A 20577-nucleotide genomic window follows, 5' to 3' on the forward strand; every position below is an offset into this window, starting at 1 on the left:
GAAATTCCAGAGGCTAATCTTGAAACAAACCAGGTGCGGAGTCCCAGCTGCAGCACCCTCCCACTTAGCAGGGGTCACAAACAATTAGTCCACCACCACTGGGCTGAAGTAAAGATGATGCGAAGCAGACCTCCAGAGAGAATTATGCAAACTAGCCGTCTGAACAAAGACACAGAGACCCCACATCCTGCACCACTCCCCCATGTCTCCCATACCAAATTTCCCTTTAAAAACTCTATGATAAATTTTAAAATTTAAGATGGCATTTTAGACAGCTAGTTCACTATCTTCCAGGTTTGCTGGCTCTCCAGTTAAACCTGCTTTTCCTTCCACCAACCCTCACCTCTCATGTCTGGCTTTTCAGCCATGAGCAGCCAAATCTGTGTCTGGTTACAGTATCCTAATAAGTTATCCACTACACCAAGCCACCTGGGTCAGAGGTTAAAAGGAAGAAACTAAGTCTTCCAGGAAACCTATACAACTATAGGGCTGACCCTAAATTTGGTAGTAAGCAATCCAATGTAGGTAGAGCAGGGTCAGGTTTGATGTGTTTTGGCCAACACGAAGGGCTTAGGTCTCATTCGTGTACATATTAGATACAACAACTGATGGGGCTGAGGCTCCTTATATAGCTTGCTTAGTAGTAGCTTATCTATTGGTTGAGCCCAGCCAACTTTAAAGGTATTGTGACTAAGAAAAAAACAATTTTTTTTTTTTGAGATGGAGTGTCAGTCTGTTGCCCAGGCTGGAGTGCAGTGGTGCAATCTTAGCTCACTGCAACCTCTGCCCCCTGGGTTCAAGCAGTTCTCCCTGCCTCAGCCTCTCGCGTAGCTAGGATTACAGGTGTCCACCACCACACCCAGCTAATTTTTGTATTTTTAGTAGCGACCGGGTTTTGCCACATTGACCAGACTGGTTTCAAACTCCTGACCTCAGGTGATCCACCAGCCTCGGCTTCTCAAAGTGCTGGGATTACAGGCATGAGCAGGCAGAACTAAGAAAATATTGAAGCTTATGATTTTCAGTTTATTTCGAGTACTAGCACTGTACTAGTCCATTCTCACACTGCTATAAAGACAAACCTGAGACATGGTATTTATAAAGAAAAGAAGTTTAATTGGCTCATGGTTCTGTGGGCTGTACTGGTGTCTGCTTCTGGGGCGGAGTCAGGAAACTTACAATTACGATGCAAGGTGAAGGGGAAGGAGGCACATCTTCACATGGCAGAGCAGGAGAGACAGAGAGTGAAGGGGGAAGTGTTACACATTTTCAAACAACCAGATCTCATGAGAACTCACTCACTATTATGAGAACAGCAAGGTGGAAATGTGCCCCCATGATCCAATCACCTCCCACCAGGTCCCTCCCCAACACTGGGGATTACAATTCAAATGAGATTTGGGTGGGAACATTGAGCCAAACCATATCATGCACATTGCTAAAATAAGCATATCATTGCCCAAGCTGATTGCTTTGAAAGGCAGCCTTTATTTATGCGGCTATGTTCTGAGAAGTATGAAAAAAATTAATTTCATTATATTGTATCACAATTTATACCATTTGTCCTATATTTATGACAGGAGAAGATGACATTGAGCATAGTATATACTTAATGTCTCATTTGTTTTACAAACTAAGAAGTGACAAAGGAAACTAACCCCCCAAATCACTGAACATTATGAGATCTACTCTGCCTTATTGTCACATGATAACTATTTGCCTAGAATCTATGGATTTTTTAAATATTAATGCATAACTCACTGACCAGAACTGGTCCCATGGTCCAACCTAATCACCATGTGCAATGCAGTCATGTGCCAATGGTGAAATGCTAGAACAATATGGTAGCCGCAGTACCAATGCTTATTCTCTGTCACACACTTTCCGCCACTACGTCCCCACCCTAACACTTTAAGGTTAAAATGCAGACAAAACTTTACCTGAATTTTAAAATAAAAAGAAATAGTACAGTGTTATCAGAACAGAGTAGATTCTTTTTGTAATAAAGACGGGATCTTATTCTGTTGCCCAGGCTGGTCTTGGACCACTGAGATCAAGTGATCCTCCCAGCTTAGCCTCCTAAAGTGGTGGGATTACAGATGTGAGCCACTGCGCCCAGCTTAGAAAGTAGATTCTTTTTATTTTATTTTATTATTTTAAGTTCCAGGGTACATGTATGGGATGTGCAGGTTTTTTACATAGGTAAATGTGTGCCATGGTGGTTTGCTGCACCCATCAACCCATCATCTAGGTACTAAGTCCAGCATGCATTAGCTATTTTTCCTGGTGCTCTCCCTCCCCTCCACTCCGCCTGACAGGCCCCAGTGAGAAAGTAGATTCTTAATGTTGAAATTTTAGGTGTGGGACAAGGGGATTATAAAGATAAACAGAAATGGATGTAGATACAGAGCTTCCTGTACTCTCAGATGAGACGACTGCATAAACAGCTTTACTTAAGCAGATTCATGGTGCTGGGACTGTTCAAAAAGTGTTGCATGCTATGGAGTGCGGAGTTGAAAGATTCTAGCAGCATTAAAGAAAATGTTAATTTATTTGGTTCCATCTCATCCTAGTCAATAAGTCAACACATACAAATTGTTCCCCCTTTTGATTGCCTAGAAGTAAGCACTTTTATCTATTCAGTTTTTAGATTCCTACGCATTGCTTTCAAATCAGTTGCACGAATGGGAAACTCTTCTCATTAATCACACTCCTCTCCACGCCAGCGAAGTCTCCTCAAGTCAGAGCACATCTACACATCGTCCACCAGATGGCGGTGGAAGCCCACTGACATTGTAGACTACGTAGGAAGAGCGTCCACATGGAAAAGCGGGTTGGGGCTTTCTGGTCTGGTTTTTTGTTTTGGGTTTTTGTTTGTTTGTTTTTTGTGTTCTTGTTTGTTTGTTTGTTTGTTTTAAGACGGAGTCTCGCTCTGTCGCCCAGGCTGGAGTGCAGCAGCGCGATCCTGGCTCACTGCAACCTCCGCTTCCCGGGTTCAAGCGATTCTCCTGCCTCAGCCTCCCAAGCAGCTGGGACTACAGGCGCAGGCCACCACTTCCGGCTAATTTTTGTATTTTTAGTAGAGACGGGTTTTCACCATATTGGCCAGGTTGGTTTCAAACTCCTGACCTTGTGGTCCGCCCACCTCGACCTCCCAAAGTGCTGGGATTACAGGCGTCAGCCACTGCGCCCCGCTTCTGGTCTGTTTGTAAAACTAATCATTCGGGAGGCTGAGGCAGGAGAATTGCTTGAACCGGGGAGGCGGAGGTTGCAGTGAGCTGAGATTGCGCCACTGCACTCCAGCCTGGTGACAGAGCGAGACTCCGTCTCAAAACAAAAACAAAAACAAAATTAATCATTAAAACGAAGAGGACTGTTGGATTTTAGAGCCTCAGATACGGGGCTTTTTTCAAAGTTCCATTTTTTTTTTTTTAATTGTTAGAAAGATATGGCAATGACAAAGTAATTTAAGTGATCTAATTAGATTATATTTTTTCTTGTTTTAAATTCTAGGTAATCTGTCCATTGAAGCTACTTGGCTGGGGAAGAAATTGAAAATGTCATTCCTCAGTATGCTTGAAATCTCTCATACTCTTCATGCCCAACTAAGATATATAAGAGAAAAAAGCCTGTTAGTGGCCATCAGCAGCTGCTGGAGAATGCACCCTTATATCAAGATTCTGGAATCTTTCAGGCAACCCTCCCTTCTTCCTCTTTGACTTCTATTTCTCATTCAACTCACCAGATTATTGGGATAATCATGTGTGTGGAGGAGATTCTCAATCTCTTTTGAGTTTCAGATTTCTCATCTGCAGAATTAAAGTGTGTACTTTTTTGAGGAAATAATACATGAACATACATAGAACAATGCCTGGCACAGGCTAAATGCTCCAAAAATGGGAACCATTATTTTTTCCTCAGACTTTTACCTTATTTTGAAAGTAAGCAGGCTGGGCACGGTGGCCTATGCCTGTAATCTCAGCACTTTGGGAGGCCGAGGCAGGTGGATCACCTGAGGTCGGGAGTTCGAGATCAGCCTGACCAACATGCAGAAACCCCGTCTCTACTTGTGGGTGGAAAGCCACCCAGGTGCCGAGGCAAGAGACTGAAGGCACAAGCTGTTCCAGTATAATAAAAGAAAATAATTAGAATACAAAAAGTTATACTAAAAATAAGATATAGATATGATTATATATGAATATTATCAATCATTAGTTGGTAGTGTTGCTCTTTTAGTATTATAATAATCTCTGTTTTATAATCATAACCTAGAAAACACCAGGCCATACAGAGTCAGGAGCTGAAGGGACATTGTGAGAAGTAACCAAAAGACAAGAGTGTGAGCCCTCTGTCACGCCCGGATAAGGGCCGCTTGAGGGCTCCTTGGTCTAGCGGTAACGTCAGTGCCTGGGAAGGCACCCGTTACTTGGCAGACCTTGGTCTAGCGGTAGGGCCAGTGCCTGGGAAGGCACCCGTTACTTGGCAGACCTTGGTCTAGCGGTAGCGCCAGTGCCTGGGAAGGTACCCGTTACTTAGCAGACCGGGAAAGGGAGTCTCCCTTTCCCCGGGGGAGTTAGAGAACACTGCTCCACCAACTCTTGTGGAAGTCCTGACATTAGCCAGGCCTGCCCGCAGTCATCTGGAGGCTTAAACGTCTCCCTGTGGTGCTGTGCTTCAGTGGTCATGTTCCTTGTCCACTTTCATGTTCCGCCTGTACACCTGGCACCTCCTTTTAAGTTCTTAAAAGATAGCAGTAACAAAATTAGTGAAAGTATTAAAGTCTTTGATCTTCCTGATAAGTGCACAGAAGAAATGCTGACATATACTGTCCTCCCTCTCTGCTTCGGCTGTCACAAAGGGAAAGGCCCCCTGTCACATGGACATGTGACTTGCTTGACCTTATTAATCATTTGAGATGACTCACACTCCTTACCCTGCCCCCTTGCCTTGTATACAATAAATAGCAGTGTGTCCAGGCATTCGGGGCCACTACCAGACTCCGCACATTGGTGATAGTGGTCCCCTGGGCCCAGCTGTGTTTCCTTCTATTTCTTTGTCTCATGTCTTTATTTTTCTACAATCTCTCGCCTCCGCACACAAAGAAAAAACCCACAGGCCCTGTAGGGCTGGACCCTACACTACTAAAAATACAAAATTAGCAGGGCATGGTGCATGCTTGTAATCCCAGCTACTTTGGAGGCTGAGGCAGGAGAATCACTTGAACCCAGGAGGCGGAGGTTGCAGTGAGCTGAGGTCGAGCCATTGCACTCCAGCCTGGGCTACAAAAGCAAAGCTCTGTTTCAAAAAAAAGAAAAAAGAAAAAGAAAGTATAGGGCATTAATTATAGTAACTTGTGTACAGTTTTATTATTTGTGCCAAATGATCATGTAACAAAATTATGACTATGCCTATTGTGTATTATGTGTGTGTGCACATTAACTATCAAAATGCCCATATTTTGTATCAACAACAAACTCATATATTGGCAGCAACTACAGCGCTATTGGCCAATTACAACAACAACATGAAACACAGACACCGAGAGAAGAAATGTTATCTAAACCCAAAGTGTGAGCGTCTCAGAGCACATATTTTCCAAATGTCAATTAACAGGGAAAACTAATAGATACCACAACCAGTGACTTTCCCTCCCTGCCCTGAATTATGGTGAAAGGGTATGAATTATATGACCTGTTTTCAGCTATACAATTTAGAGCTCCACTGGAGTTCTGTGGAAGACCAAGTGAGGAGCTTTCAGTTTTGGAAAGTAGATACTCATATGACATAAATGGTCTAGATTCAGGAAAAAGAACAGCTAGGCCTTGGTGATGGCTTCTGAATGCAGTTTGTACAATTTACAACTCAAGTGTCGTGTGATATCATTTCTGTGGGGATTCTCATTCAAAAATAATGAGACTAATGTTGATAAACGATCGAGATTTTTATTATGAGTTTCCTTAAAGGTGTAACACAGGGGTCTCTCCCAGAAAAATAGAAAGTAAAGCTTCCAACAATACTTCTCTATATCTCTCCTCCCTCCAAAGTTCCCTACTCATGACAGCTGCTAAAATTCTCCTCCTCTTTCAATCTCCCAATCCTTCCATGTTGTTATCTCACAGTTTTCTTTCTACCCTGTTCACTACCTTCTTCTCACATGGTGTAAAAGTGAGAAGCTTCTCTTGTACCCCTGCCCACCAACCATACATAGAAGACAGCTAATGGCCTCCCATTTCTCCCTCTTTTCTTGGCAAGAAGCATGTGGCATCCCCTACAAAGTATATTTCTCTCCTCCTGAATGATTTTTGCATGAGACATTTCTTACAGAGAAATTCCGGGGACTAACATTCTCTACTTTGTTTTATGTATATATAACAATGTATATTATACATATATATATAACAAAGATGTATATATAAAGCCAGATATATATATCTGATTCATTGCAGCCTCAACCACCTGGGCTTAAGCAATCTTCCCACCTCAGCTTCCTGAGCAGCTAGGACTACAAGGCTGTGTCACCATGCCGGGCTAATTTCTAATTTTTTTTGTAGAGATAGGGTCTCTCTATGCGCCCAGGCTGATCTCAAACTCCTGTCTCAAACGATCCTCCTGCTTTGGTCTCCCAAAGTCCTGGGATTATAGGCATGAGCCACCACACCTGCCCCTTCTACTCTGTTGTATTTAGAAGGAGAGAATCTTATGGGAGAAATTCCTGTTTTAACTTGTTTTAATCTATTACATAGAAATGGTCTACAGGACTATACTAGATTTCTACTTTTCATTAGTGAAGAAGAAAGTTGTTATAAGGAAAAATCTTTTATTTATTTATTTTTTATTTTTTTTGAGACAGACTCTCACTCTGTCGCTATGCTAGAGTGCAGTGGCATGATCTCGGCTCACTGCAACTTCTGCCTCCCAGGTTCAAGCAATTCTCCTGTCTCAGCTTCCCGAGTAGCTGGGACTACAGGCGTGTGCCACCACGCCCAGCTAATTTTTGTATTTTAGTAGAGACGTGGTTTCACCATGTTGGCCAGGATGGTCTCGATCTCTTGACCTCGTGATCCATCCGCCTTGGCCTCCCAAAGTGCTGGCATTACAGGCATGAGCCACCACACCCGGCCGGAAAAACCTTTTTGAATGAGATCATGAATCAACAAAATAAAGAAAATAAACTTCAATCCTTGGATATAATACAGAGAAAAGGAAGGACCCCCCAGGAAGGGTGCTTATACCGGAGTTAAAGTTGGATATGGCTTTAAAAGCTTTAAGGACATTAATACAAGTTTTTATAATTATAGAACATATCAAACTACATGAGATCCAAGTATCAAATAGAATCACAGGTTAGATATAGAATCTGGAGTTGGGGGAAAGCTTAGGGAGCATATAGTGGAATTTTCCTCCCAATGTGGGAATACCTTTTCCAGAAATCCCAGCACAAGTACATCCACCTTGTGTTGAACATATCTCATGTATCAAAATTCAACTCGTGTTTCCTTGTTCTGCCATCTGAAGCAACAGACTTGACCAACCTTCAGTAGATAACTTTATAAATATTTAAAGAAATTTATCATTTTTCATGGTCTTCTCTTCTCTAACCCAAATCCCCCAATTCCTTAATATTTCTTATATCACAAGCATTTTTTAATTGTATTTTTAATGGGCACAAAAATACAGTTAGATAGGAATAAGTTCTAGTGTTTGATAGCACAGCAGAGTGCAAAATAGATGAAAATAATTTATTGTATATTTCAAGAAGCTAGAAGAAAGATTTGGAATGTTCCCAACAGAAAGAAATGATAAATGTTTGAGATGATTAATATCCCAATTACTCTGATTTGATCACTACACATTGTATGCATATATCGAAATAGTACACATACCCAGAAATATGTATGCTCAATTTGAAGTATGATCAAATATGATGTATCAATTTAAAAATTAACAAAAATTTATTTTTAATAGACAATAATTAGATATATTTATGGGGTACAATATGATGTTTTGATATCTGTTTACATTTTGGAATGATTAATGAACAAATCCATTATTTCACATACTTGCTTTTTTGTGTGGTGAAAACATTTAAAATGTACTGTTTTAACAATTTTGAAATATAAAATGTTATTATTATAGTCATAATTCTGTGCAATAGATCACTAAAGCTTATTCCTCCTAACTGAAACTTTGTACTTTTTGATCAACATATTCCCATTCCAGCCTGGGCAACTTAGTGAGACCCCATTTCTACAAAAATATTCTTAAAAATTACTCAGGGAAGGTGGCATGTGCCTGTAGTCCCAGCTACTCTGGAGGCTGAGGTGGGAAGATCACTTGACCCCACGAGTTCCAGGCTATTGTCAGCTAGGATAGCACAACCACACTCCAGACTGGGAAGTGTGTATATATCACATTTTCTTTCTTTCTTTTTGTTTTTGTATTTTTTTTTTTTAAGAGACAGGATCTCACTCTATTGCCCAGGCTGGAGTGCAATGGTGCAATCCTAGCTCACTGCATCCTTGAACTCCTGTGCTCCAGGGATCCTCTCACCTCAGCCTCCCAAAGTGCTGGAATTACAGGTGTGAGCCACCTTTCCCCGGCCCACATTTTCTTTATTTATTTATCTGATTCAACAAGATTGGTTCCACATGTTATTTATCGTGAACAGTGCTACAATGCATATAGGAATGCAGATATCTCTTGGACATACTGATTTTCATTCCTTTGGAGACATACCCATAAGTGAGATTGTTGGATCATACAGCAATTCTACTTTTAGTTTTTTGTAGAAACTCCATAGTTTTCCATGATTCCTACCAACAGTGCATGAGTTCCCTTTTCTCCACACCTTCACCAACACTATATTTTGTCTTTTTAATAAAAGTCATTCTAACAGGTGTGTGGTGATATCTCATTGTGGTTTTAATTTGCATTTCCCTGATGATTAGTGATAATGAGCATCTTTTTATATATCTGTTGGCCATTCTTATGTCTTTTGAGAAATGTCTATTTAGGTTCTTTGCCCATTTTTTGACTGGGCTATATGTTTTCTTGCTATTGAATTAAGTTCCTTTATATATTTTGGATATTATCCCCTTCTCAGATGTATGCTTTGCAAATATTTTTTACTCCCAATCTGTAGGTTGTCTCTTTATTGTTTCCTTTCTTGTGCAAAAGGTTTTTAGTTTGATGCAATCTCATTTGTTTATTTTTGCTTTTGTTGCCTGTGATTTTCATATTCAAGAAATCTTTGCCCAGACAAATATCATGGAGCTTCTCCCCTATGTTTTCTCCTATTAGTTTTATAGTTTCAGGTTTTTAAGTCTTTAGTCCATTTTGAGTTGATTTTTCTATATGGTGTACCACAAGCTTTGTAAACACCCTGCCATCATAGTGGTGTTCTGACTTACCAATATCCTTTTTTTAAAGTGTGTCCTTTCTAACTGAATTAGTATGTTCAACAATTTTATTTATTTATTTATTTATTTATTTATTTATTTTTGAGACAGAGTCTCACTCTGCTGCCCAGGCTGGAGTGTGTAAGTGGCACAATTATGGCTCACTGCGGGCTCGACCTCCTAGGCCCAAGTGATCCTCCTGCCTCAGCCTTCTGAGTAGCTAGGACCACAGGCACACGCCACTACACCTGGCTAATTTTTTAACTTTTTGTACTGACAAGGTCTCACTCTTTTGCCCAGGCTGGTCTCAAATTCCTGGGCTTAAGTGATCCTCCCACCTTGGCCTCCAAAACTGCTGCGATTACAGGTGTGAGCCACTGTGCCTGCCCCAACAACATTTTTTGTCTGGCTTTTTCTTTTTTAAAGAAACAGCTGTGTTTTACATTTTTCAGGTAATTGAAGTTTATCCTTTCAACTAGTAAAAAAAGTTTTAAAAGCAATCCTTTGTAACACAGAAATACCCCTTCTTATGATCTTTTAACTTAGTTTTATACATAAAAATAAATCTAGGCTGGGCATGGTGGCTCACACCTGTAATCCCAGCACTTTGGGAGGCCAAGGCTGGAGGATCACTTGAGAGACCAACCTGGGCAACACAGCGAGACTTCACCTCTATTAAAAATTTTAAAAAATTAGCCCGGTGTGGTGGTGCACTCCTGTAATCCCAGCTGCTTGGGAGGCTGAGGCAGGAGGATCACTTGAGCCTAGGAGGTCAAGGCTACAGTGAGCTGTGATTGCACCACTGCATTCTAGCCTGGGCAACACAGTGAGACCCTGTCTCAAATGAATGAATATATAAATCTACCTTCTAGAACCATAGCATAGTAACTTTGTCTCCTTCCAGCAGATGGCACTGAAGATTGTGCACAGTAATTTTAGTCTAGGGCAGTGCTTCCCAGCCTCTTCATGTCATAACATAGCTAGAAAATAAGGATATTCTTGTTGGGTAAAAGACAAGGATGCTTGCAGCCAAAGGAGACTAACCTGAGGATCACTTGAGTACCCCTTAGCTGTCCCAAAGTCTGAAGAGGATTAATATCTTAGTACATCTTTTAATGAATTGCACTCATTCAGTGTGCCCTGGTGTAGTGGTGCTCTGATGTAGGTCATCTTTTTATTAATTTGGGGCCTATTATGAGTTTATGTTTTAAAATGTGCTTTATAAATATTAATCCCAACATTGATGTCAGTGAGAAAGAAGTGAGAATTTTGAAGGTGGTAGTAAGAGTGATGTGAAGATTAAAAAAGCAGAGATTGAAAAATGAAAATTCATAGTGATAAACATACAATAAAGTGTTATGACCCAGTTGAAATTGGGAACAATTCTGAAAAGCAAACAGTGACTCATGCCGTATGAAAATGCCATTTGCTATGGACTGAATTCTGTACCTCCAAAATCCATATGTTGAAGCCCTAACCCCCCATGTAACCATATTGAAGAGAGGGCCTTTAAGGAGGTGATTAAGGTTAAATGCAGTCGTAAAGGCAGAGCCTTGTCCAATAGAACTGGTGCCCTTATACCAAGAGACACCAGACAACTTTCTCTCTCCCTATCTCTGCCTGCCATGTATGGACCAGTGAGAAGGTGGCCATCTACAAGCCAGGAGGAGAACCTTTACCAGAACCTTATCATGCTGGCACTCTCATCTCAGACTTCCAGCTTCCAGAATCGTGGGAAAACACATTTCTGTTGTTTAAGCCGCTTTGTTTAAGGTATTTTGTTATGGTGGCCAAAGCAGACTAATTCACCATTTTTATATAACAAACAATAATCAGTAAAAAGAAAAGTAATTGACAAAATGTACACACTGTTGACCATGTGATGAGAGGATCAGTGTCAACTCTGGGCACCCATTAACCCATTAGGAGATGGTTCAAGTATCTTAAAGGCCTAAGAAAGTAAAGTTATGGAAAGCAAGAGCGCTAGGCACATTTTAATCTGTACAACATCAACATGAGTGGTAGCAGGTGTGAATATACTGCAGCTGCTAAGAAGTTCCTTTAGGCTCATTAAGGAGGGGCATTTCCTTCCTTAAGGGACTTCAAATGTAAATCCAACAAAAAATGCCCTTTGGAACCTTGCTACTCAAAGTGTGGTCCATGGATCAGCAGCATCAGCATCAGCATCACCTGGGAGCTTGCTAGAAATGCAGATTCTCAAGTCATTCTAACTCTACCCAATAAGCATCTTCATTTTAACATGATCATCAAGAGACTCATATGCACCTTAGTCTGAGGTGCACCACTATACAACTTATATCAGTAAAACGAAGAGTAAGCTTTGTTCTAAAGTTTCAAAGGACTGCCTCACTTTTCTGTTTTCTGGAAATGCATATGTGGCTTACTCCGAACTTGTGAGTATTGGGACTTACGAACAATGGAAATTTTGGAACCTAACCTGTTCATATGTAAGAGTTTCTAAAGTTCCAAAATGGGTTCTATATTCCTCTGGTCTTCTGAAACAGAGTACAGAACATAATTTAATTTTTCTTTGCAATTGAGGACCAAATCTATGAATATCTGCTTTGGTCCTGATATATGGTGATGTCATAAAGCGCTTTCAAGTTATAAAGCAGGTGTTCGGTATATGACAGTTCCCTTCACTTTATTTCCTTCAGAATACTAGGTTATAAATTTCTCAGATGGCAGAGACTTGTGGACTATGTTTATCATATTTCCAGTGGAATAAATAGGGTTGTTCAATGTAACTAATTGTGTCAGAATACTGTGCATTTTTAATTCATTTTTCTAATTTTCTTGTTTTTCCTGTGCTTATTCTGCCAACTAATAGAGATTGCTCCTCTCAAACTACCTATATTAACAGCATTTCCTTCCCTTGCCTTGTTATTCATAGTTTCTAATCTGCTGTGAGCTAGATAAGTGTGTAACTACAGAAATTACAGCATGTCTGGAACAATAGCCAAATAGTTTATGTGACAATCAGAGAATTTCCTGTAGGTGCATGCACTATTATTGTTCATGAGTTGACTATGCGGTAATTATTTGCCTAATAATCTCATCTTTTATTTTTCTTTTAGTGTCTTAGTTGTGTTTTAGACCACTGAAATGTAAAGAGAGCTAAATGACATCAACATAAGTGATCAAATATTATTAAAGTCAGTGAAATTATTTATTCTCATGATAATGAGTGGTGAAACTCAATTGGAATGCCATAATGAAAAGAAGAAACAAAGATTCACTAAGAGCAAAAAACAAAAAAAACACAGCCAGGATTTTTTTTTAATTCAAGAAATATAAATACAAGTCAGTAGGAATATATAGAAAAGTTTCTGCATACCTTTGAGAACAGACCATATCTTATTCATTTTTGTATCCCCAATACCTAGCCTATTACAAATATAATAAATCTGTAAATGGATCAGATAAAGGAGGAAAAAGAAGAAAACTGTTTCTTCATATTGGGAGACGGACACCTAATAGAGAATGCCACTAAAAGGGAAGGAGTGATCTACAAACGCCAAATATGATTTACGAACTAGAAAATAAAAAGCCTGGTGAGAAATATGGAAAGCCAAGCTACAATAAAGAATTGACATTTCTTGGCCGGGCATGGTGGCTCACGTCTGTAATCCCAGCACTTTGGGAGGCCGAGGCAGGCAGATCACCTGAGGTCAGGAGTTTGAGACCACCTTGGCCAACATGGTGAAACCCCATTATCTACTAAAAATACAACAATTAGCCAGGAGTGATGGTGCATACCTGTAGCCCCAGCTACTCAGGAGGCTGAGGCAGGAGAATCGCTTGAACCCAGGAGGTGGAGGTTACAGAGAGCCAAGATGGCGCCACTTTACTCCAGACTGGGTGACAGTCTCAAAAAAAAAAAAAAAAGAGCTGACATTTCTTGAGCTAGAGATAGGTGTTCAGTTGTCCAAGGCTCCCACTTCTGTTATAAAGAATAGAGTCCTAAGTTGGGGACGACAAATAGTAACACACGTATTATTTTACTTCCACATATGCAGCAGAGATTAATTCAATTACCCGCTCTTTCTCACTGAACACAGACTTGGCCTCAGCATCTGCATCAACAGTACACCTCAAAGAATCTGAGTTGACATAGGAAACATCATAATTGGCATTTGTGACACTGTAATCACAAATCTACAAAATATCACTTTTATTCGTCTGTAAAAGATTGAAGAGATGTTCTGAAAGAAAGGACCATCGTCTTCCAAAGTAAGAGAATGAACCAATTCAGCTTAACTCTGCTATTCAAAAGCAGTGGTCCTCAAACTTTCCCACGCATCAGAATTGCCTGGAGAGGTTGCTGTAGGGCCCTATCTCCACCGCTTCTGAATCAGTAGGTCCAGGGTTTGGGCCCACAAATCTACATTTCAAAAACTCTGAGATCTACCATTGTAAAGTATACTGGAACAAATTCTAAATATGAAAAACTGAAAATCTTTTGACAGCAAGATAGTAAATCATAACTAGCATAGCTTTATGAAGAAAAATGTAAATTAACCCAGTATAGTTTATAGTAAAGCAACGGTCTGGAGCTAAATAAACCTTGGTTTGACCGCTGGTTCTGCTAATTCCAGGTTCATGATTTTTACTAAGATTACTTGAGCTCTATAAACATTAGTTTCTTCACAGATAAAATAGGGATAAGAAAAATATCCCATGGAGTTATTGTTAGGATTAAATAGAAAAAAATACATATCTAAATTTACAAGCACAGTGCCTAGTAGATGGTTCAATCCTATTCATTCAATCCTTCATCCTTTTTTCACTTATAGCAGTAATGGAAATTAAAGCAAAAGAGTGAAATATTTTCATAAAGGTTGTAGTGTTTGTCAGGAGGAAAAATATCTACCTTCTAGAAGGGGTGCCACGGCAACGACAGCACAAGGCCCATGCGTGTGGGGTCCCTGTAACAAAAGAAAGGCATATGAATGTATAATATTTAACAAAAGTTTTACATGGCACCGGAGCCTTCATAAGGAAATGAAGACCTGAAGAAACCTGAGCGTTTTATACCAAGCTTGATGAAGAGTAGACTGTTATGGAAAACTGTGTGATAAGACAAAAAGATGAGCTAATGGCAGTAAACTGGGGGAAACCTCCAAGGCCTATTCATTTAGATTCCTCTTGGCGTCTCTCTGTCTTCACAGATAAGACTGCTTCTTTTCTCCAGGTATAGGGAGGGCATCTCTCACATGAGGGTCTTATGACCTGCTTCACAGGAAGGTCAGAGTCCTCACACCTGCCATTTCTCAAATTCCATCAGCTTAAAACATTCAATATGCCAAGGTGTTATATTTTGGGGTAGTGTGCCCTGAACACCATCATAAACATGCTAGAAAAATTCTACAGCAAGTTAGTGGACAAGGGGAAGGAGCTTAGGTATTAAAGATTGTGGAGAAGATCTATTAAAACACAGGGCCCCAATCCTCCTCTTAAGGAGTCTCCCATATACTTCTGATTAAAATGAGCCTCTTATATCCAGGAGAATACATTCCAGGTGCAGAAAGCCAATTACCTAGTTATTCCCTTACCCACATAATTATAGACCTTAATCCAAATTCAAAGGACTCCTGGGAGATGCTGGAATCTGTGTAATCTCTTTGATGAAGCACAGAGTGTGATCTTTTGCTCATGTGGGTCTAGGTTTCTGTGGAGAAGCTGGAAATGCTGTGGAAAAGGGCTTGCCCCTTTTGTGTATATGGACTCTAATGTAGTTGAAATTCCTAGAAGTCAAATATATAAATCTAACTACTAAAATCCTATTTGTAGTTCATTTAGTGCATTAAAATGCCAGTTATTAATTTACGGCAACAACTAAAGGGAAGCTTTGTATTATTCTAGGACTACAATGCAATTTGTGCTTTGCATAATCATTCAGTAAATGACTTATTGCTCCAGAAATACCATCTTGCTAGATCCCATTCTGAATTCAGTGTTTCTGAGCAATCTCATCTCCAATACAGAATGATGACATACTCAGGATTCCAAGACGGCAAAATGACTCGGGTAATGTAGTCTAGGGCCTGCCAGTGAGTATGCTGAGATAGACCAGAAAGACTTAAAGATTTCACTAACGTAGACAAAGCAAGCTGAGCCACAACTTCTCGGAACACCAACAGGATGCACCAACACTTCACACACACACACACACACACACAAAAGGAGATAAAGTTTAAAGTTTGTCTTCCAGCATTCCCTTACCCTATTTTCCCTTTCCTCTTCCCTACTTCAGTGAACTTTTCAGTGGGAAGAGTTCTCGATAATGCAATTCTTGAGATTCTTGTGTTTATCAGACAAATGTTTCCTCTTTCTTTGCCAAGGAATTATATATTCCCAACAGACATGGAGCTTGAATGCTATATTTCCTTTGGAATCAAGAAAGGGGCGGTGGGGGAATCAAAAATTAAAAACCAAACCCAAGCCATTGTTCCTCTTCGAGGAAGGGTGGGTGGTCAGTCGTTGCCTGAGCTCCGTACATCAACCCGCGGCTCTCAAGTTCCCCTCCCAGTAATGCCGGGCCCAGCCTCGCCGCGGCCGATCGAGCCTCTGCCCTAGGTGGGAGCGGGCCACCCGGTCCCTTCACCCACTGAGGCCCAGTCCTTTCGCCTCAACACGAAGGCAGCCTGGCTGGGCCGGAGCAGCAGTCGCGGGGCCGGCACTGGGGCCACGGAACTCCGGGCCAGCCTCAGGCCGGGGCCAGCTCGGCGCCGGCCTGCAGGGGGCGCTGCGGTGGCACCCGCGCGAGGCCCGCGCGTGCGGGGAGCGACCCCAGGTGTAAGTCCCGGGGCGTGGGGCGTGGGGCGTGTGGGGCAAGGCGGAGCGACCCAGGATCCCCGCGCCCGCGACGGCCGCCCAGCGGCAGCGCTGGGCTCGCGGAGAAGCTTGGGCACCTGAGCCGCGGTCCCGGGTGACACCCTCAGTGACGCCAGGCGCGTTCCTTCCTCTTCCTCTTTCCTCTCCGGCCCCGCCTTCCCTTCCCTCCGCCCACCTCCCCGAAGCGGAGCCGCCGTCGCCACCAGCGCCGTCATGTCGGCCCCCGCCGGGTCCTCTCACCCGGCCGCCAGCGCCCGGATCCCGCCCAAGTTCGGCGGAGCGGCCGCCTCAGGAGCCGCAGCGCCCGCGGGCCCGGGTCCGGGCCCGGCGCCGCACCAGCAGAACGGTGAGGCAGGCGGCTCGGGCGGAGCGCGGGGCCTAGCACCGGCTGGGCGGCCTGCGCGGCCACATCGGGGCGGGGCGGGCCGGGAAGGGCGTTCTGGGCCAGGCCCGGCCCGAGGGAGGGGAGCGGGCGCGGTGCGGAGGCCGCGGGGTCCGGGCTGGGTGCGGGTGCGGGGCAGGGAAGGCGCGGCGCGGGGCGCGCGGGGGTGGGACGCCCCTGGCGTGGGGGCGGGCGCCGGCCTGGGAAAGCTGGGGCCGTGTCTGTTTATGTAATGCGACCCCAGGCCCGAAACCGCCAGGGGCGAGTAGGGGCGACTGAAAAGCTGGGAGCCCACGTAGTAAAACCCAGTTACCCAGCCTGGACGCGGGCGAGTTGCCCCGAGCGACCCCTTGGCTGCGAGAGCTGGCCAGAAGCCGAGGCCGCTGAGTGCGTGGTCTGGGGAAGGCTGGTGCAGCCACCCAGCAGGGTGGATTGTGCCCTTCCTGTCTCAGGAAAATTGCTTCGGTTCCTGAGGCCCAGCGAACACGCTGCCTTGAGGAAACTTAAGTTTGCACTCAAGTTTGTAGACAAAAGGGTGTAAATATGCTATATAAGTGTAACTGTAACCCTGACCCAGTTCGGCCTCAAGATCTGTCATTGCCGCCGCGGCTGCCGCTCAAGCTTTTGGAGTTTGCTTGTAGTGTTTGAAAGGGAGCAGATGTAAACGGATTTAAACGAACATCTTTAGATCTGGGTGTTTTTCCTAGCTCCACTTTCAGAGATGGAAAAACGTGCCAGAGTTGGCCCTGCTTTGAGGCAGGGCCTTCATACAGGCAGCAGCCAAATGCAACACGAAAGCCGCTTTCATATTAAGGTCGTGGGCTTTTAGTAGGCTGCAAAATGATCGTCTCTAGGATATGCATTCCCTAATGCTGAGATTTGGAATGTTCGCGGATAGGGTCCAAGGGTGGGGGAATTCTCCTTACAGACTTGATAGTATGTCAGATGAGAACCTTGGAAAGTAATTGACTGAATTTAGAAAAATACCTCTGTCCTGTATTGGTACGGCAGCCAAACTGCATTAGTACTCTCCAGATGATTGACCTGTTTTATCTAATTTCCTAATGAAAATCTGCTGGACTTTATAATTAGTTTAACCAACATCTAAGTTTTACAACTGATGCTTTTCATACATGAAGTGTATCGTTTGTCCTGAGGATCAGAAGTTGAGTGATACTTTAGCCTTAATATTCTTTGTATCAGCCTTACCTATCAGTATTACATGCTGTACTCTCAGTAGTCATTTTTTACTATAATCGCTTTTGGATATGACCAGTGTTATTGGTGGTGTACGCCTGTTCTGAACAAATGTAAAAATACTATTTGTGAGCAGTGTTAGTTCTTGTATCCTTAATATAAGTTCTTGTTTTTGTTTGTTTTTAAAATAGCTTTATGGAGGAACTAGAACACGATAATTTAGTAAAAGAGGCCAAGTCTTTTAGAACATTGTAGACTCATGTTTACCAGTGATTCAAGGATTGTGTCTTTCCTTGATTTTCTGAATATGCATTATCATCTTAGTGAAGAGTTTTTAAAGTGGCAAATGTTTATTACAGCCTTATAAATTTTGTGAACACTCAAGAATGCCAGGATATGTACTCAGCCAAGTGTAATCAGGATGTTAAAATCTGTAAGAACAAATCAATGTTTTGATGCCAAATATAGATGATGCTTGAGTTCTCCTGTTTATAATCACTACTTTCCTTTAATGTTGCAATAATCATTTCAACATTTATTGCATGCTTACCAGTTGGGGACTCAAGGTTAGGGTAGCAGATGAGACAAGAGTCCCTGCCTCTCTCCTAACTTGCCATGTATTTGGTAATGTTTGAATTGGTTCCGGCTAGCCTTGAGGGACTGGACAGGTTGGGGTGGGAGGGAAAGGTTGACTCTAGGCAGAGATTACAGTATGAACTAAAGTTTGGAAATATGAAAGTGCAGGGCATGCTTGGAAAGTGGAAGGAGTCAAGAGGTGCAGAGGGTGCTGGGTGGCATGGGAAGCCAAGGCATCGAAGCCGAAAGGAACAGGTTAAAAGGGGTCAGGTTGCAGAAAAGCCTTAAATGTTATGCTAGGAAATTTGAAAGTTATGGTAAGGTGTAAGAACTAGGGTCAGGTAGAGACAACAAGGCTGGTCTGCTGGGCTCAAGTGATCCTCACACCTTATCCTCCAGAAGGATTTTTGTTTTTGTGGAAGGGATTAGTTTAAGTAGAGAAACAAGATTAAATCTCTTTTTGTTTTGTTTGCTAATCTCAAAAAAAAAAAGTTTGTTACGTGGTATCAGCATCTAGTAAGCAGTCATTTGGGTTTCTCATTTATTTTTCAGTCCTACAAAAGTAGTTAGCCTTTTAATATATCTCTATGGAATTCCAGACATGGTGAAAAAGAAATAGGTCAGAAATATGAGCATAAAACAGACAGAATTGTAAAACTGGAATGGTACCTAGAGATCACTTACTTCAGTGTTGTGGTGTGATATGAAATACATTTGGCCTTTGTCCTGGGTTCCTGTAACAGCTCCTAAAACCCTTGTAATTTCCTGAGTGATAAGAGTGTCGCTTGTTACTCATAAGGAGCCTTTTGATCACATTTGAGTTTATGCTAATGAGATGACTTAGGATGGGTCTCCTAGACAGCCTCAGGCTGGAGCTGGCAACCAGAAAGACCAAGTAATTAGAGAGTTGGGACTTTCAGTCCCCACCCATTATCCCCTTTGAAGGGGAGTGCATAGGCTGGAGATAAAGCTTTATAAAAACTCTGGAACAGTAAGATTTGGTGACCTTCAGGGTTGCTGAATATGTGGAGATGCTGGGAGGGTGGCGGCACTTGCCCCCATCCTTTGCCCTGTACCTCTCTTTCATTTGGCTGTTCATCTGTATCCTTTGTAATATCCTTTATAATAAACAATAAATTTAAGTGTTTTCCTGAGTTCCACAAGCCCTTCTACCAAAGTAATTGAACCTAAGGAGGGGGTAGTAGAAACTCCAGTTTCTACTGGTTCCTCAGAAGTACAGATGGCAACCTGCTACTTATGATACTTATGATAGGCATCTGAAGTGGGGAGCAGTCTTGTGGGACTGAACCCTTAATCTGTGGGATCTGAGTCTAACTTCAGGTGGGTAGTGTCAGAATTGAATTGAATTGGAGGACACCCAGTTGGTGTCTGTTGGGGAAAAATAAAAACAAAAATTCACACATCTGGTCACAGAAGTGGTCTGTGCAGAATGAGAGTAGAGTGAAAAGTTTTTTGTTTTTTATTGTTTGTTTTAGAGACAGGGTGTCACTCTGCCACCCAGGCTGGAGTCAGTGGCTCCATCATAGCTAACTGCAGCCTCAACCTCCTGGGCTCAAGTGATCCTCCTGCCTCAGCTTCCCAAGTAGCTAGGACTATAGGCATGCACTACCACTCCTGGCTAATTATTTTTATTTTTATTTTTGTAGAGACTGAGTCTCACCATGTTGCCCAGGCTGTTCTCAAACTCCTGGCCTTAGGCGATCCTCCTGCCTAGACCTACCAAAGTCTTGGGATTATAGGCGTGAGCCCCTGGGCTGGGCCCTGTTTTTTCTTTTACAAGTGGTTAGCAAATGGCAAACTTTTTTTGTTTGTTTGAGACGAGTCTTGCTCTGTTGCCCAGGCTGGAGTGCAGTGGCACGATCTCGGCTCACTGCAACCTCCGCCTCCCGGGTTCAAGCGATTCTCCTGCCTCAGTCTGCTGAGTAGCTGGGACTACAGGCGCACACCACCACTCCTGGGTAATTTTTGTATTTTTAGTAGAGATGGAGTTTCACCATGTTGGCCAGGATGGTCTCCATCTCCTGACCTTGTGATCCACCCACCTCGGCCTCCCAGAGTGCTCGGATTACAGACGTGAGCCACCGTGCCTGGCCCACAAACGTTTTTTAAGATTTGTTTTTCCAAAGGATATTGTATATAGATCCC

General features: G+C 42.6%; 1 protein-coding gene and 1 pseudogene across 5 annotated transcripts in view; one reads left to right on the forward strand and one right to left on the reverse strand.

Moving 5' to 3' along the window:
* Window positions 1–16407, reverse strand: part of LOC112133037 (RNA-binding motif protein, X chromosome-like) — an 89480-nt pseudogene extending 73073 nt beyond the window's left edge.
* The window catches only part of SEC24B (SEC24 homolog B, COPII coat complex component), a 106274-nt gene continuing 101893 nt past the window's right edge, over window positions 16197–20577 (forward strand). For 3 of the 5 annotated variants that reach the window (XM_024246240.3, XM_024246241.3, XM_054554305.2), the window contains exon 1: window positions 16470–16602. In XM_024246240.3, coding sequence (XP_024102008.2) covers window positions 16470–16602 — 133 coding nt within the window. Of the gene's footprint in view, window positions 16603–20577 lie in introns of all 5 variants that reach the window. The other 2 variants (XM_024246243.3, XM_024246242.3) reach the window with 2 other exon arrangements.

The sequence above is a fragment of the Pongo abelii genome, chromosome 3, assembly GCF_028885655.2.
Source record: "Pongo abelii isolate AG06213 chromosome 3, NHGRI_mPonAbe1-v2.0_pri, whole genome shotgun sequence".
Classification (NCBI taxonomy): Eukaryota; Metazoa; Chordata; class Mammalia; order Primates; family Hominidae; genus Pongo; species Pongo abelii.